Raw genomic sequence first — 18740 nt, forward strand, 5'->3', positions numbered from 1 at the left:
TATGTTAAAACTTAAACCTGTTACTCATTTAAGAGCTAAATGCAGCCAGTCAGCAAACTTTGTACTATGTCGATGGGTTATCACATAGCGCCATCTATTGGCGGAACAATCTGGGTACATAGAGACAAGAACAGGATGGAGGTTTGCTGTTTGGTTTTACCCAAAAATGTTTAAGGTCTACTTCCAAGATTAAAAATAAAACACCTAAATGAGCATGAAAACTGACAATAAATATCATTATTATAAGAGGATTAAAACTGGGTTATGCAAACACAAACTAATGTAGGATATTGGCCAACTCAGGTGTCCAGTGTTCACGCTGCCAATATATCTCAGTGCAAAGCAAAATCTACAAGTAGGCATCAGTTGTGAACTTCTGCACCAGACTGATGTTTCTATGACACTGTACTAACCACCATCCTGCTGGAAAAAAAGTTATTGGTTTTAGCTAGTAACCAGTCTAAACTGGTCAAGCTGATCTGGTTTTGTGGTTTTAGATGAGTTTTGGATACTTTCAGGATAGTTCTAGCTGTTTGGTTTGACTTCCCTGTTAGTTAGGTTGGATATGGCTTATTAGGCTGGTTCTAACTGGATAGCCGTCATTGGATTGATGGTATTAGAAGGATTTTGGCCACTTACAGGCTGGTTCTAGCTGGTTGGGTTGACTGCCTGGTTGGTTAGGCTGGGTTCGAATTGTTTGGATCGATGGTATTAGAAGGCTGGTTCTGTCTTGTTAGAGTGGTTCTAGCTGGCCAGGCTTGTTTGGATTGATGGTATTAGAAGGATTTTGTACACCGACAGGCTGGTTCTATATGATAGGACCTTTTTTGGTGTGATGGTATTAGACGGGTTCTGGACACTCACAGGCTGGTTCTAGCTGGTTGGGCTGATTGCCTGGTTGGTTGGTTAGGCTGGTTCTGGTTTGTTTGGATAGATCATATTAGAAGGCTGGTTCTGGCTTGTTAGAGTGGTTCTAGCTGGTCAGGCTTGTTTGGATTGACAGTATTAGAAGGATTTTGGACATTTACAGACTGGATCTAGCTGGTAAGGTTGACCAACCCGGTTAGTCACACTGGTTCTAGCTCATCAGGCTGGTTCTAGCTGGCCAGGCTTGTTTGGATTGACAGTATTAGAAGGATTTTGGACACTGACAGGCTGGTTCTATATGATGGGACATTTTTGGTGTGATGGTATTAGAAGGGTTTTGGTCACTGACAGGCTGGTTCTAGCTGGTTGGGTTGACTGGTTCTGGTTTGTCTGGATAGATCATATTAGAAGGCTGGTTCTGGCTTGTTAGAGTGGTTCTAGCTGGTCAGGCTTGTTTGGATTGGTGGTATTAGAAGAATTTTGGACATTTACAGACTGGATCTAGCTGGTCAGGTTGACCAGCCCGGTTAGTCACGCTGGTTCTAGCTCATCAGGCTGGTTCTAGCCAGTTAATCTTTGTCAAGCTAGGAGTCAAACCAGTTAGACCAGACAGGTAGAGTAGCTAAAGCAGCCAAGACCAGCAAACCATGCCATGCTGGTCTAAGATGTTTTAAATTTTTAAATAATCTGGAAATAAATAAAGGGGAAAACGAAATAGAAACGCTAAAATCCTAACTAACTCAACACAGAACGCAATTATTCACGCTTAGGGATGATTCTGTAAAAGTGGTCATTCAAACAACATGCCAGTTTAGTGACATCATATCCCTGTAATGTGCGCCACTGCATTTCCGGTGGATGGGACGACGGAAGAGAGTAGCAGTTTGGGAACAGGGGACGCGCTTCTTTGGAGGATTACTGCCTGTTGGAACTGAAACTGTGAGTCAAGTATTTAAAGGTTTGCATTGAAAAGTTTCATTTTCGGTATTTAAATGTTTTAGTGAACACGTCTCTAACATTTTTTTTTGTTTAATTTAAGTATTACCGTTGTCAAGAATACTTCTCTTTTTGTTGGAAAACATTTGATTGATTGCTGCGTTGTCCAATAAGAAGGCGTATACGAGAGCGCGCGCTGGTCGTTTAGCCAATGAGCGTGCAGGAGAATGCGGGTTGTTGCGTAACGGAAGGGGCGGTGTCCTTTGTAAGAACACAGAAAGAAAACAAAACAAAAGTAGTTCAAATCCGTGTTCGAGACAGATAGAATTGAGTTTCTGTATTTTGTAACTGTTATTCGCTCATTATTATCACTTAATGTGCATTTCTAAAAAGTCCAGTGTTGCTTTTTTTAACTTAAATAGTGTGTTTTTGAGTGGAAACGTGTGTGTTGTGATCAGTTGAGTGTCTTGTGATCAAGAGATTTTAGAGATATGACACTGGAGAGGAGTTTACTTTAGAGATAAAGTATTGATTTGCATAATAAATTCACTTTTTGTGTACTCTTACACAAAACTAATCCTTGTGAAGGTAAGAAAGGGGGGAAAAAATCTCAATTACAGAGTAATACTGGTTTAACAAACAGCAACTGAACTGTTTATTATTTATTTGAGAGCAGGCTGATAGTGATGATGATCCTTGCTGAAAAAAAAAAATCAAAACAATAGAAACCATCATAGAAATTCTAATGATTTCCACTCCAAACACCATCACAAACCAGCAGCTAACCATTAAAACCATTACTGTCATACAGTAGGTCCTTAATGGTATCCACTAGACATAACATGCCACCAATAGAAGGTAACAAACTACCAGTAGAGACCCACAGGGACCATTACAGTTTCCGTTAAAACCAATACAATTCCCATTATAACTATTAAAAACCATTACAAATTCTATGCTGGTTTGCATTGGGGTTTTTTTTTTTCTTTTCCAGCAGGGATATATTCCACTGATACTAGGCAGCTGATATTGAAATTTATACAAAATGTGTTTTATTTTCATTTATTCGTCTTAAGTAGCTTGCTTTATCCTAGTCAGGATCACGGTGGATCCAGAGCCGATCCCGGGAACACGGGGCGTGACACACCCGGCACCATGCACAGACACATTCACACCTAGGAGCAATGTAATATAGCCAGGGAGAATATGCACGCTAACTCCATACGGGCCGTAACCTGAGCTCGATCCAGGGACCATAGAGTTGTGATTCAACAGCACTACCTGCTGTACCACCGCTCAAATAAAAAAAAATATGTCGATTGAGGAAGTTCAAGGTTCACTCTATAGTCAGTTATAGGAGAGTAGAAGGCTCTGTAGCATGTAAAACCAGGTCATAGTAGCAAGTAACCCATGGTAAAGTGCTTACCGTAGAAAATCTGAGCTATGTGGTGTCTGAGAAGCTCAAGCTGTTTTTGTACACAAGTTAGTAGGGAGTGGTTTCATGCTCTCTCAACTCAGCTAATTATCAAGGTTTCCATGAGCTCATTCAGGTGTGTCTCGTTTGTGTCTTTACCAACCCTTAGAGGAATCCTCCACCCTGAAACACATTACGTTTCTGTTGAAATATATGTGCTAATTTGTTGGTTCGTGCTGTATTTTTGTTGTTCCTTGGAGACGTCACAGGACACCATTGCTAGAACAGTTACAGTAGTGTTTAATAGGAGGAGAAAAAAAATCAATAGACAAAGAGAATAAAAGCTGGTCATAAGGACTAAAGGACTAAAGCGCTGCTGCACTGCTCTCTTTAGGTAGAGATGAAACTAGGTCTAAATCCCACTGGCACTACTATCAGCAGGCATTGTGGGTAATGTAGGAAACCGTTAACCGAAGTGAAAATAGATCAAAATGTCAATGGAAAAAAAGTTTAACCTTAAAGTCAACACAGAATTTCATGACAAAAATCTTGGATGCTATCGAAGATGTTAAAGATGTCGTCAGGGTGGATTTTTTCCTTTACCGCAGCAGAACACACATGGCAGCCAACAAGAGCAAGGGCCAGAGCTCTCTGGTTCTGCACAAGGTCATCATGGTGGGAAGTGGAGGAGTGGGCAAATCAGCACTCACACTGCAGTTCATGTATGATGAGGTGAGACTCAGACAAAATATTATTAATAAATAAATATGAGATGGTTTACTATGCCTGTCATGTTTTATTCCCTACTTAAATACAATGAAACACAACAGAATTTCATCCCCATGTGATTTTTTTTAAAGATAGAAATTCCTTTTTCTGTACAAAATCCTTGCTTATACAGCATGATGGATTGATTTAATAAATGTTTTCTCATTTAAATTAAATATGAAACCCCCTGATAAGGAGACACCAATACTGGAATGCGTTCTATACAAAATTTTGCTGGACACTTTCATAAAACTGACTTCAGTTCATTTCTTTCCCCAGTTTGTTGAAGACTATGAGCCCACTAAAGCAGACAGTTACAGGAAGAAGGTTGTGCTGGATGGAGAGGAGGTTCAGATTGACATCTTGGACACAGCAGGACAGGAGGACTATGCAGCCATTAGGGATAATTACTTCCGCAGCGGAGAGGGCTTCCTGCTAGTGTTCTCCATCACCGAGCAGGAGTCGTTCAGTGCCACCTCTGAGTTCAGGTATGTGCCGATGTTGGATCTGTTATTAAAAATGCATGTCTCAGAGCTTCATTCTGAGACAGAAATATGCAGCATGAGAGTCGATTCCAGATGTTAAAAGTGGGTTATGGCCGCAGGTTTGAACTCTGACCTGTAGAGCTTGGAAGCTGACAGAAATATTCGCATTTTGCCAATTTTTTTTTTCTTGTTTTGAACTTGCTAGAGGTAAGATTCACCTTTAAAAGTATAGAATTTGGAATTATAGGTTATAGTTTTGTGATTTAAAAAAAAAAGAACCCTAAGTATAAATCTCAGAAATTCTCATAAATACAGATTTGATGTAAAATAGGCCAAAGTGGAAGCATCTGGGATTCCCAGGGAAAAACAAAAAAAAAATATGTTCTACTCAAATAGCTAGTTTTCTATGATGAGGTTAAACACTGGATGCTCAGTAAATGCCCAGCATAACCATTTTTTTTTAACAGTCTAGCTAGTTAAACTTTCTGGCAGTTGTGAGGCTTGCCAAAGTTAGCTGTTTAATAGTAATTTAGCTTTCATTAGAACATAAAAACTTTAGATATAATTACCCATTTACCCATTATCTTCCATTTTGACTCACTGAACTCTCCTCTCCATCTCCTCACTTCACCTTGCGGTCATAGACACAAACGTGGCAGATGCTGTGATTGGCTAAATGCTAAGTTCAACCACTCCGAAGGTGACTTTTCTCTCAGAATTCCAGATACAACACCTTTGCAGCACCTAATTCTGATTTTTTTAAAGCAGATTCAAAACAATGGGGAAAAAAACATGTTAATGTATTAATTACATTACATGCTTCCATCAGGGGTGTATAATTCAAATATACAAAATGCATTTTTCAGCATCCAGGCTCCATCCTGACCAAGCCTGTAGGCACAGCTTCGCTTTCTCTGTTGGAGGATCAGAAACCTAATTTCTCTTAGACACCATTTTATTTCCACACTTCTGATTTCCAAACCTCACCCAGTACAGTATGTGTCAATGCTGACTTCCTTTTGTCAGCATTTTCATTTTGAAATGAAAGAAATATTGATATTGTCAGCAGCAGTAGTATTGAGGGCAGGACAGCTAGCAAAGTTAATACATGAATGAAGCATGGGTTTTCAGCGAAGCTCTGTTGTCCGGTGTGTTTTTCGTTATCTGTTTTTTGCTAGTGGTTGTGCTTCCTCATCGAAGCTATGACTGTACTTGTGATTTCATCATCAGTATGATGTCATGGCCACAAAAACCTGCACAAACCTGCAGGTTGAATTAATGCATCTTCTGTTCTGTCTCGTTGTGTGGTTGGCACAGGACACAAACAGATGCAAAAGCCCTAGCAACAAAGAACCTACAGTTAAACATTTTGTTAGACTGTGTATGTATGTGTGTGTGTGTGTGTGAGACAGGGAGCAGATCCTGCGTGTGAAGGCAGAGGAGGATAAGATTCCTCTGTTGTTAGTGGGAAATAAATCTGATCTGGAGGACAAGAGGCAGGTTTCTGTGACCGGGGCCAGGGAAAAAGCAGATGAATGGGGAGTGCAGTATGTGGAAACCTCAGCAAAAACACGTGCCAACGTTGATAAGGTATGGTTTACACACACTGTCCCACAGTGGTGCTCCTTATCTTGTAACATGCACTATCTTGCAATATCTTGGTGCATGCAAGTTTTCAACTGATTACGTTGAAGATTAAATATGTATTAAAATACTGTATCCTATTTACTATTAAACTGAATAAACTGTTGCCTTGGGTGGTGTACCATATACTGGGTTATGATCAATTTTAATTACTGTCCATGCTGTTAATAAAGCACGAGAAGAGAAGTATTTGCTCTAATAAGATAATGCAATCACCTAGTGAAATAACCTTGTACTCTGACATTTATAATACGCTGACTTAGACCTGAACTTATCTTACTGTACACATTAAATGTATACTTAACTTTAAATACGGAGTAAAAGATGACAGGCTGGTGTGATACAGCCCAACACGAAGCAAAGTTGCTGTTACCACCCGGAAGTTGATTATTTTTCCAATAACAGCATGCCCAGAGGTGTTTTATTCCTCTTTATACCACTGTTTTACCAACTTACACTTTTTAATTTGTTAAAGAATAAGACGTCGTACTTTTAACCATATGTTAACCATTTTACACTTAATATTGTGGAAGGTGCTTGAGACATTAGATCCTGTTTTCACTTGTGTTAGGGCAGCTATAAACAGTCATTCCCTCACCACTCACTTATATACTTCATGAGAAAGAATATAAGACAGAATAGCACTGTGGCATAAGAACTCACTGGCACTGGAGACTCCTTCCATAAATGTCAAATTAATGTATATATACAAAATAAATTCATTTCACCATACCTCCTTAACATGTTTCTAAAATATGTTTATATTTAGCCTTAGAGCGTCGGCCATACAAGTCCCCGTGAATGAGCTGTTCCTATTTCATATAAACCTGCGCTTTGAATTACAGCCAGCATTACTGTGACAGCTGCTGTTATAGAAAATGAATCAACGCCTTCTGACCAATCAGATTTGAGACCCATGCTGTGATATACAGCACTGTGCAAAAGTCTTAGGCACCTTATTTATTTTTAGTACAATCTTTGTTATAGATGTTTATTTTCTGACTTCTACATTATTGATTCAGTATAAAAACATTTTAGATTCCAAACATTAGTTTTCCAGCACAAAATTAAATGTTACAGAAAAATGTTTGTATGTCAGTAAAGAAAGCAGCAGGTTACATAAGAGACACTTTTCAGATAAAAACAGAATGAAGGCTGCTGGGTTTCGCTGCAGAAATAAGAAGCGAGTCGACAGTCAAAGTCTCCAGAAGAACTGTGGCTGCTTCTGCAAGATGCTCAGTAACACTTCCAGCTCATTTCCTTATAAAACTGCACACACTGCACCTGAGACTACTAATTTCTTTTTAAGCGAAGATCCATCACACCAAATATTGACTTTGTTTCATTTATTCCTGTTTACTGCTCTTTATAGTATTTTTTTTAAATGTAGAAACATTTAATTTCATTATTTTTGAAGGCATCTTTGCTCTACAGCATTTCTTTTGCACTGTACTGTAACATTATATAAGTTACATAATCTGCACATTTCCACAGAGAAAGCATGCATACACCCCACAGAAAATTGGGTTCTTCAAGACGTCCTTCTCTTTTCAGGTGTTTTTTGACCTCATGAGAGAGGTGCGGGCTAAGAAGATGGCTGAGAACAAAGACAAAAATGGCAAGAAAAGTGGCAAGAAGAAAAAAAGCCTGAAAGAGCGCTGCACATTGCTTTGAGTCAGAAGAACAGTGAAGAGCAAGCCTTTCCCTGCACAACGCCTTTCTGGTGGACACGGAAAACCTGAAAGCTGGTTTTCCACTATTGTGGTTAACATTGCCAAATCCAGACAGAGTAAAGAACTGTGAACGGATGCCATTGTTCTTCCTTGCTGTATCCAGTGAGGTTTATGCAACAGTCATCCATTATGATTTTCATATCCGAATTTATTTCTTCTGCCATCAGACAAATAAGATCCAACTAGATGGACATTCATGCAGTTATTTTGCCATATTATAACAACTTGCTCTCTCAGGCATTTGAAATTTGGCAAAGTGTCATTGGTTGTTACATACATAAAATTTATGCAGTAATGTTTGTAGAGTACTCACTTGTTTATAAGCATTAATATTTACCACTACTGCATTTCATCTTCTATTAGCTCAATACTTTTCACACCATCAGCACTATTTAAAGAGATGAACTGTATCGTTTTAAAATGAACCACACCTAGTTTAGCAACAACCATATTACGTTAGATTAATTTGATCAATATGTGTTTAGATTAGACGAGTCTTTGCTGATTGATGCAGCGCCTTGAAGGAAAACAATCTGAACCTGCCTTCCTATGAGCTTCGTCGTACAGAGTTCATTGTAAAAATGGGGAAACGAGCGTGTAATACTTTGAACACTCTGTAGTGATGGGCTGTTGTTGAATGCAGTGCTATGGGGTATTAAATGAAGCAAGATGACCCGGTTATCTTTATAATGGGAGTCAAATGTATAGAACAACGCTAATAGCATATTGTACAGCTATCTGAGGAACGCTGCTTGTTGTAATACTGCTGTGTTGTGTATTAGTGTTTTCAAAGACTTCACTATGCAAAGCCTACCGCATATATTGCTTTTAGTATAAACCACAAGTTTTTGTGGTAACCATATTTTTGTAATTGAGTCACTTTTTGTATGAATTGCTTTTCACTGATTCACTGTATGTTGATAACAGACCAAATAAACCCTATTTGTTTAGTACATGTTGTAGTTCACTAAGTCAGATAATCTTTAAGACATTAAAGTCTTTAAGACGTTTTATTTTATTCCAAGCTTACTTTTTACGACAATATAATTCTGATGACTTTTAATACCTATTAGGTGACATATTAATGAAGGTATGCACAAGGGATTGTCATGGAATAGGAACTGAATTCAAAACACTTAATGAATTGAAACATTTATACTATAGAGTTACTTTTAAAGCATTGCATCATGCTCATGCACTGCACATTGGAATTCTTAATCTTGCACCTAACCTATATATTAATAATAAGAGCAACCCTTTGTCTCTCATAAAGTGCTTTATTAAATGGTGGTGACTTTAAAAAAAAAAAGAAGAAGAAGAAATGAATGTATTTGGATCATGTGTTCCATATATATTATTGTGAAGAAAAAAAAAACGTGAAAATGTCTGCTCTTAGAAGTGATGCGTATATTCACATTATGTAGCATTTGATATGCTTATATGGCATTGTTCTAGCAAAAATTGTGATCATGAAATGTTTATGTAAGAGACTCACTGTATCACCCAGGCTGCACTACCACATCTATTCACAGGCACTATCCCACTACTGATTGGTACAGGGGCTTTGACCTGCTTCATTCCCAACCTGGGTCGGTTCATCCCTCCTTAGGTGACCTGGTAGTCCAGAGCTCCCTTAGGAACACCATATTGACACCAATCTTAGTGCGGACACCCGATCGACATGGCCCGTGGTAGCCCAGAACCAGACTCAGAAGGGAACCCATCCTCATCTGGGTCACAGCAGATAGTGTGATATTCTATAACAGTATACTATATGGTCAAAAAGTGCAGTTGCGTAACCAGGTAGTTCATTATAGTTTTAACATGGAGTCTATTTTTCAACTGTTCACTGATGGAGACTTGAGGGCAAAACTGTTGGGGGGGAATTGTGAAAACTGTGGGAATTGTAGTCCTGAGCCATCGTAGGAAAACTGTTTGTATCAATTGAAGAAATGAAGTCACCGATTCTGTAGATTTATATGGTAAGAGCAATGTTTAGGATATCCATGTGGGTCCATCCATGTCAACCTGAAGAGAGAGAAAGAGAGAGAGAGAGAGAGATTATTAGGTATACTCTCATCCTTTTGCAGTTTAAAAGGGTGTACACTTTGATCAGAGTGCAAGCAGGACTCCAGTAACTCCAGCTCTAACAGCTCTAACATAAGAGGTCTAGCACTAACTAAAATGGAGAGGCAGAAGATAACACCGGCATAAGCGCACACAGGATATAAACAATCCCTCCATTCCACAGTCAACAAGCCTGTGTGAAGGCATGAGAGGTGGAGGGGGGTGATGGCATTCAAAATATCCCAAGATACTAAACCTCTCTATGCCCCTGAATCCCCTAGATCTGCACCTTTAGTTAAAAGAAAAGCTATTTAACACAAAGCTTGGATAACAAATAGGATTTTTAACCTAGACTTAAAGATTGAGACAATGTTTGAGTCCCGATCATTAACTGGAAGGCTGTTCCATAGCTGGGGTGCTTTATAAGAGATCTGCCCCTGCCGTAGTCTTCATTATTATACTATTAACGAGCCTGCACCTTTTGATTGAAGCAGGTGTATCAGGTGGATCATAATAGACCAAAAGGTCACTCAGGTAACGTGAGGCGAGACCATTCAGTGCTGTATAGGTCATTTGTAATATTTTATAATCAACACAACATTTTACTGGCAGCCAATGCAGTGATAGGGGTGATATTACCAAACATGACACTATGTTTCTTATCTTAGCGATATGTCTGAGGTGAACGATGGCTATCCTAGTAATATAATGTACATGAGCTTTAAACGAGAGACTGGAGTCTACAGTCACAGCATGGTCTTACACTGTTGCACATGATGTAACTGAAAAGCCATCCAGAGTTACTACATAACATGGAAGCTTACTTCTAGCTATCTGTGGTCCTATTAGAAGTACTGCTGTCTTCACATCTGTTTCACATCTGTCTTGTGCATCACAGGAGTGAGGTGCATTCGGTGGTTCCTGACAAACACACAAACGGCCAACAGATCGATGTGGTAACTTTGACAAGCATTGTTTCAGAGTCAGATTTTGTCGTTCCACATATCAAGAAGCCTGAGACCAATATGAGGAAAACTGTATACAGACTTGGCTACAACATTTTCGTGTTGATGACATAAAACTAAAGACGTAATGGGTATATTTAAATTCTGAATAACTATTTGTTTGTTTGTTTATTTATTAATGATGTATTAAAGAAAGTTTTTGAAGTGTTTATAAGGGAGATATAGTCATGGTAAAAAGAAAGTACACCCTCCTGCAATTCTATGTTTTTGTTTATCAGGGCCTAAATAACAATTGTGTGGTCACCTGGGCCAGGTGATCTTCAAGCCCAGGAAATTAAGGAGTCTGGTGATCAGAAACAGGAAAGTGACAGACATGTTCAAGCTGCTCATCCAAGGGAAAGCCATTCCTTCCACTGAGGGAAACCCCATCATCAGATATAATACGAAACCCCTGTAGTGGGAGAAAAGGCCCAAAATCACTAATATATTGGTGGTTATACTAATATCCAAGTCCTGTATCACTTGGAGAAGTCCAGATCTCAACCCCTTGAGATGCTGTGGCGGGATCGTAAGAGAGCTGTCGAGAAGAAATTTCTGAAGAGACGAAATTTCTCCTAAATGATGTGAGGCTGATAAACTCCTATAGAAAATGTTTACTTCAAGTTATTGTTGCTAAAAATGGTTCTACATGTTAATATTTGCAAGTGTGCAAATTGCAGAGTGTATTTATTTTCCCCACCTGGTTTCTGAATGTGGGTTTACTTTTTTGGGGGGAAAAATGACTACATATTGAAATCTATCATGTTCTTTTTGTCGCCACATGAGGTTATTTGTGTGTTTATAGAAGTTGGTGAGGACCACACACAAGTTATTTAGGCCCTAATAAAAACATAGAATTGAAGGAGGGTGTACTTTTATTTTCCCATGACTATATCTATGTATATATATGGGTTTATTTATCTGCTTGCTTGCTCTATCTATCTATCTATCTATCTAAATGAATAAACAAACAAACGAACAAATAAATACGCTAGCTAGCTGTTTGTTTATTTCATTTATCCACTTGCTTGCTTGTTTATTCGTTCATTCATACAATTATTTATTTGTTTGTTTATTCATTTATTTATTCATTTGTTAACAGAAGGGATCTGCAGAATAAAAAAAAATACACAATTAAATAAGAAAATAGAATAGGACCGAAGACAAATAGTTTTTCACTATTTTATATTTTGGCCTTTATGTAATTAAGTGTTCTTAATATAATTACATAAGCACAGTGATCTTTTTTTTACAGAACTACTGATCAAGTACAGTTAATCTAATCTAGACTATTATAGCATGTCTTCACTTTTTTTAATTAGGACTATTCTCTTCTTGCTCTCTAACCTGGACTTAGTTCTGAAGACTTTTAAACCTTTCATGGCTGAGGATTTCTTCGAAGCTTGGCCGAGATTCAGGGTCCTGGCCCAGACACCAACATATCAGACTGTGGCAACCTGTGTGTGCAGTGATGAGATATTTTAGATAGTACTTTAACATTTGGATAGAAATTAAAATTTAAATATTATAAAACATTTTGTGCTCACATAGTCCTCTTAAACACAGCTTACCACCATCATGTCTCTGTCCACAGCTAATTATTACAGAGTTATGAATTTGCTAGCTATTACTGTACATTCCTTGATGTGAGATTCATAAAAGATCAATATAGTTTTTTTTTTTTGGCAGATGGTGGATTCTAACATACCCCATGGTGTAGTGTGGCATTCCAGATGTGGAAGCTGGAGAGCGAACATCTCACTAGTCATAAGGCCACATTCTGAGTCCTTCAGCTCAAACACTTTGTCTGTGTGCAGCTGATGAAGATTCTTCCCTTGGTGTAGTCTCTCAAACTACAAAAGCTACAAGACAGGTAGGGAAAGTAAATTGGTGAGGAAGACAATACTTTGCATTTAAAACCTTGAAACTATTTCACAAATATTTCTAATCATATTTACCGCAATAGTCAGTTCTATCGTGGTCTCTGTGATTTCGCGAGGGCAAGTGGCAATTGCACTAGAGATGGTCTTGCAATAATCAAAGGCTTGATCAAAAAGGCCAGACTCAGCCAGCTTGCTGACAGGACTTGTAGATCTAAGAGAGACAGAGTCATTCATTCTTAGTACAATGGTTCATACTTTAATCTGACTGATCAATATTAAAAAAAAAAAATTAAAAAAAGAGAAAGTCCAATCTGGAAGTTTGGCTGGCGAACCCCGAGGTCAGGGAGCATACATATTCACACATCTCATTTCACTTAATAACTTCTCTCATTACTAATTGGCTAACTGGCAAACTGGTACAAAGAGAAACTCAGTCTCAGTAGCAAGTCAGAAAAAATAATCATGCATGCACACACACACACACACACACACACAGAAAATACCTGTCACACCCAATGAGATCAAAGCGGGATCCCTGACATGTTTGCATTCACGTAGCATATATGTGCTGCACAGGTCAGTCCTTCGGAGTCTGCAGATGAAGGAGCAAACATGCATGTAAGGATCCGTGAAATAGTCCAGAGTTCATGATATAATTACAACATGTTAAGTTAAAAAAAAATACTGTTACTGATCCATATCAAGCTTTTCTCCTATTTTAACCACAGCATTTAAGTGCTCGTCTTCTGGGTCACCAAAGTCACGCCAGAGGAAGACACCAGCCATCCTGGTTCTTAACACCACTTAGCTATAGCAGGAATTGTCACATTAATCAGCAAATAAAAAAAAATGTAAAAACAACACAAAAAAATACACAATAAAATTATAATATACATTACAGACAGATGGTGATGTTGAGGTGTTAATAAATATTTTTGCTTAAACAATCACCACATAATGAACTACAACACTTACTCATTTTATTTGCAGAGCAGCTCCATAATCCTCCAGAAGAAACAGTCCTCCTTCTGGTCAGGTTCATCAACATGCTGGAGACACTCCTGGGATTTCCACTGAATAAAATGAATCAGGTCCTCCATCTGCACCTTACTGCTGCAACAGATGGGTATGGATTACTGCACATACACTTTTTGACCACCTGATGATATTTTTCCAACCATTACTGCTGAAACAGCCTGCATAATAATAATAATAATAATAATAATAATAATAATAATAATAACATGTTCGGTTTGACTCCATCCCCTGGAGTCAAACGCTCGATTTGTAAGGCTACAGACTAAGAACCTGACTCATATATATGTTATAGGAGGGTGTGTGTGTGTGTGTGTGTGTGTGTGTGTATGTGTGTGTCTGGCCTGCATGGATGAGCACGAGGTTCTTCCTCAGGACGGGGCATATGAACAGCAGGGTATTTCTTTTCTTTTTCTTGTCCATTGTCTTCATCTTTTTTTTGGTGAAATCTATGGAGCAATAGAAATATATATGGTTATTAATGTACTTGTGTTATTTTGTCCAGGACTTGGGGACAGGGTGGTTTAGGGGTTAGCACTGATGCCTTGCACCTCAGGGCTGGGGGCTTGATTCCCACCTCCACCCTGGGTGCACAGAGGTTGTGTGTTCTCCCCATGCTTCGGGAGTTTCTTTCCCCAATCCAAAGACATGCGTTGTATGCTGAATGGCATTTCTAAATTGCCTGGTGTGTGTGTGTGTGTGTGATTGTGCCCTGCAATGGATTGGCATCTTATCCAAGGTGTCCCCTGCCTTATACCCCAGGTCCCCTGGGATAGGCTCCAGGTTACCCCACAACCCTGTGTAGGATAAGCGGTACAGAGGATGGATGGAAATGTTTTCTTTCTTTCGACTATATGCAGCTGTATTTTAACATTTATTATTATTTTTAATAATAATGTGGCTTTGTGCAATACTGAGTGTTCATATCTGTTTTCAATTTGTCATTTTTTCTTTCCTGTGAAAAGCTGAATAAACGGAGAACTGAAAAATACACACTTCCAAACTGAATGTAGGAACAATAATGATTAAAAAAATCAATAATTACTAAATATTTAATGCTTGACCTAATACTGATATATTGATATAGCTGCTGTTTAAGAAGGGCTGTAGTGCTATGATTAAGTTAGGAGGCGACTCTTCTGGCTCTGAAGGGCAGAGTGGCAGAGAGCTGTAGCAGAAAGCATGCGGTTGGATCACGATGTATCATAGGCCCATGGGCTTTGGGCTTTTTAAATCCTAGAATCATCCCTGGGGATCTGCTGGATGCAACGAAGAAGTCGTGTGAGCCAGGCTCCTGCTCACAAAGGGACAAAGACCAAGTTAATTAACATGATATAAATAGGAGGAGCACATTTTTGTCTATCGTCTGTGGTTTGCTCACACAGTCCACACACCGTGCATATCTCTAATGGGGTCTCAAGAAATAATTATTTAATCAATTAAAAATATATATTAACTTGTATGTTCCTTGTGCATGTTTCTCATTGTTTTCCTGAGAAAATCACATGGGCGTTATAAAGCAAAGGCCCCCATTCTAATGTGCAGCAGCACACTGTCTCAGTGTGTCCAGCAAACCTTTCTGATATTTATGGAATGGAAAAAAACCCAAAAATAAAGTCAGTCCAACTATAAACAGTTCCTTGGGAACTCTGTGAAAGATGTTGTTTTGAAAGATAGTTTCTCTTAAGACAGAAAGCTTGCCATAAAGTTCCACAGAGAGCCTGATTGAGACCAACGCTACATGACCATCACACCCATGTGTTTATTGAACGTTCCATCCCATATTTATTCCCCTTTGCTGTTATAATGACCTCCACTCTTCTGGGAAGGCTTTCCACTAGATTTTGGAGCGTGGCTGTGGGGATTTGTGTTCATTCAGCTACAAGAGCATTAGTGAGATCAGGCGCTGAGAAGGTCTGGGGTGCAGTCGATGTTCCAGTTCATCTCAAAGGTGTTCAGTGGGGTTGAGGTCAGGGTTCTGTGCAGGACACTCGAGTTCTTCTACTCCAACCTTCACACACCATGTCTTCATGGAGCTCGCTTTGTACACAGAGACAGTATCATGCTGGAACAGGTTTGGATCTCTTAGTTGCAGTGAAGGGAAATTCTTAAAGCTACAGCATACAGAGACATCCTATACAGTCTGCTTTCAACTTTGTGGCAACAGTTTGGGGAAGAACCACATATGGGTGTGATGGTCAGATATCCACATACTTTTGGCCATATAGTGTATTACAAACTCCTAGGAACTGTAAAAGATGAGGATTTGAATAAATTCTGCAAATATGTTGTTATAATTTGTGAATGAAAAAAAGAAATGACTTCTTTTTCCTGCATTCCTGTTTTTTTGTTTGTGTTTTTTAAAGCGTTTTTCACTGCTCCCGGGGGCATAGTGGCAGGGTTCACAAAAATCTCTGGCCTAGACCACACCCACTTCTGGTTTAAAATCAAAACACAGATAGAGATCTGAACATTTAGAGCATAAACAGATACAAATAGTGGCATCACATTACACCCTTATCTTCAAGGCTTCAATCTTCATTGCATAGAGAACTTATAAACCACAGTAAACCCCATCTTCTAAATTTACCACTTTCATAAACTAAAAACACTGAAAAAATATGATTGTGCAAAAAAAAAAAAAAAAAAAAAAAAAAAAAAAAAATCAGTTTAAAAATGTACAGTTTATTAAGGGTGTTTAATACAAAAATACAGAAACTCGAAAGTCAATTCATATGTTGACTGGAAGTCTCCCTCTTTAAAATGATCTGCTCCATATCTAGTACACACTCAAAGGTGACGTGAAATCAAAAGGAGACACAAGATGGAAGATTAAGATGCAATCTCATGACACTTGAACCAAGAATTATCAGTAACACAGTTGCTTTTAACATGTGGTGGAACGACACGTCAATATTTTTAACTAGTTAAAAATACGATTAAGCCAATTTACATATCATTTGACATATTCATTGCGTGTACTGATTATATTTGGAACAATGGATGAATCATTACTTAACTCAAAGATTTTCCCTCATAAGTGAGATCTTTCTGAAGCCACATTGTAGACTATTTTCTCCGACCGATTACCAAAGTCAGTAATTTTTAGCTGTCTATATGGTTACAACATTTCGTGAGCCGCGAGCTGAAGTCTGAAGATTGGGAACCTCTGCAAAAATGCATGCTGTTCCCAATGTGTCCCACTGGTTATTTCGATTTAGGGTCCGGCTTTTCGTTGGCTTTCTTCTGTTTCTGCTGCATTATCTCTGCATCCCTGAAAGGAAAACCACGTGTGTTCGATTTGATTATTTAATATTTGTTGGAAAAAAAAAAAAAAAAAAAGCTGTGCAGGACATTACCTCTGCTTGCGAGCAGCAGCGGAGAGACCATCATCCTTCCTGCCCTTGGTCTGCTCATTTTGCTTCTTGGCATTCTTCTGTCGGGCAAGTTCACGCTGGTTTCCTCCTGAAACAGAAAAGATCACATCCACCACCACGGATTAATTAGGATTTAGAGTTTACGTCCACCTTCTAAAACATATCCGGCTCATTTTAAATATCTTCAGTGCTGAAAAATACAGCTTGATCTGACCAGTTACCAGCTGCCAAAACCCAGGCCGAGCTGGTCAAACCAGGAGACTGTCTTTACCAGCTGGTAAACAGTAGAGCTGTTAGAAAAAGAAAAAAGAAAAAAAAAAAACTAAACATGTATTGATCAATTCAGTCAAGTAATAATGAAGCTGGAAAAGAACTTACCAGCTGGTTAAGATGCTCTACCAGTTTGACCAGACTGGATTGTGTTTAGGAAGCTGATAGCTGGTCAGACCAAACTGGATTTTTCAGCAGGGATACCGTTATGTAAACATAAATAGATACATATATTTGCACAGGTTAATAACTGAGCATTGTCAGCAGGCTGACATCCTTTGTATTGTCCTTGATTCAACCTATGAGCTCATTCTTTTCACCAAATCTGCTTTATCATAAGGGCAGGTTTATTAATTATATATCATCACATGCCAACGTGGCAACATGAATTCCTACAACAAAAGCAAGCATTTCATATTAAAATACACAACAACGCCTGGTCAGGATGACCAGGAAAATAAAAAAGTGAATATCTGTGCGATAATCAGTTCTTAAACCCAGCATGTGAATAAATAATGAATTGTTGTTGTTGCGCTTTATTACTAGCTAGTGCTCAGTGACGTTACAAGGAAACGCCAAAATAAGAATTTTCTTGATATATTAACTTCATCCAAAGCATTTTTATCGAGATGAATCGTTATTCGGGGCGCTTAAAACAGCTAACATATTTATTTTTTATATTTGTAATGTATATATTTGCACAACTGCGGTCACGTCAGCTAGTTAACTAGCTAACTAGTTGGCTTCAGCTAAGCTAGCGTCAGCTAGCGTAGATTCGTAACACTTCCGTATTTATGTGAAGTACTTGACGTGTGAAGACACAAATATTTCTGATCAAACAATAATCAACAGAATACCTACTGGTCATGACTTTCGGTGCTTTTTTAAATCCGGGCAAAGCGAAGCCTAAAGCCTTTTCCTTCGCTGTAGCTATGAAGCGCTAATGGCGTTCCTGGTTGCGCGAGCTGTGGCTGTTTGTCCCGCCTCCATGTTCTGTGTTAGCCAATCATCGTACACGGACTGCGCATGCGCTCCACGAAGCAGATGAAATAACATGGCTCCTTTTCCAGATACCGGAAGTGCAGAAAGATTTTCTCGTTCTTTGTATAATTTGTTTGCGATAACTTTCTGAGATGGTCCACTCAGTAAATGTGCACACATTTGAGGTCAATTTGGGTCAAACTGGTTAAAGAAATTATTATTATTATTATTATTATTATTATTATTATTATTATTATTATTATTATTATTGTTGTT

At 38.6% G+C, this 18740-nt stretch overlaps 2 protein-coding genes and 1 long non-coding RNA gene across 7 annotated transcripts; 1 reads left to right on the forward strand and 2 right to left on the reverse strand.

Moving 5' to 3' along the window:
- The first annotated feature begins 1650 nt into the window (after positions 1–1650).
- Positions 1651–8800, forward strand: LOC113536513 (ras-related protein Ral-B). Of its 4 annotated transcripts, none has more exons than XM_026930488.3 (5): positions 1651–1806; positions 3829–3949; positions 4265–4473; positions 5883–6060; positions 7669–8800. In XM_026930488.3, exons 2-5 carry the CDS (start codon positions 3836–3838, stop codon positions 7786–7788), a joined length of 621 nt encoding a protein of 206 aa, XP_026786289.1. In that variant the 5' UTR covers positions 1651–1806; positions 3829–3835; the 3' UTR covers positions 7789–8800. The 4 variants fall into 4 exon arrangements, with proteins under 4 accessions (XP_026786289.1, XP_026786288.1, XP_026786290.1 ...); XM_026930487.3 differs by having other exon boundaries at positions 1654–1806; positions 3826–3949; XM_026930489.3 differs by having other exon boundaries at positions 1679–1825; positions 3826–3949.
- On the reverse strand, positions 7946–13770 carry LOC113536694 (uncharacterized). Of its 2 annotated transcripts, none has more exons than XR_008302723.1 (6): positions 13314–13770; positions 12877–13012; positions 12627–12780; positions 12266–12375; positions 10739–10835; positions 7946–9875 (listed from the first exon to the last, which is right to left on the reverse strand). It is a non-coding gene; the product is annotated as an uncharacterized LOC113536694 (long non-coding RNA). The 2 variants fall into 2 exon arrangements; XR_008302722.1 differs by having other exon boundaries at positions 13305–13770.
- Positions 13771–16501: 2731 nt separating this feature from the next.
- serf2b (small EDRK-rich factor 2b) lies at positions 16502–18502 on the reverse strand. The gene is made up of 3 exons (XM_026930341.3): positions 18345–18502; positions 17196–17301; positions 16502–17110 (listed from the first exon to the last, which is right to left on the reverse strand). The coding sequence occupies exons 1-3, from the start codon at positions 18349–18351 to the stop codon at positions 17044–17046; spliced, it is 180 nt and encodes a 59-aa protein (XP_026786142.1). The 5' UTR covers positions 18352–18502; the 3' UTR covers positions 16502–17043.
- Positions 18503–18740: the final 238 nt, after the last annotated feature.

The sequence above is a fragment of the Pangasianodon hypophthalmus genome, chromosome 11, assembly GCF_027358585.1.
Source record: "Pangasianodon hypophthalmus isolate fPanHyp1 chromosome 11, fPanHyp1.pri, whole genome shotgun sequence".
NCBI lineage: Eukaryota > Metazoa > Chordata > Actinopteri > Siluriformes > Pangasiidae > Pangasianodon > Pangasianodon hypophthalmus.

Coding starts and splice junctions, on each gene's coding strand:
- LOC113536513 (XM_026930488.3), top strand. CDS start 3,836: ATGGCAGCCAACAAGAGCAAGGGCCAGAGCTCTCTGGTTCTGCACAAG. Junction 3,950..4,264: donor TGCAGTTCATGTATGATGAG/GTGAGACTCAGA, acceptor TTCTTTCCCCAG/TTTGTTGAAGACTATGAGCC. Junction 6,061..7,668: donor CACGTGCCAACGTTGATAAG/GTATGGTTTACA, acceptor TTCTCTTTTCAG/GTGTTTTTTGACCTCATGAG.
- serf2b (XM_026930341.3), bottom strand. Junction 17,111..17,195: donor GCTGCTGCTCGCAAGCAGAG/GTAATGTCCTGC, acceptor TTTTCCTTTCAG/GGATGCAGAGATAATGCAGC.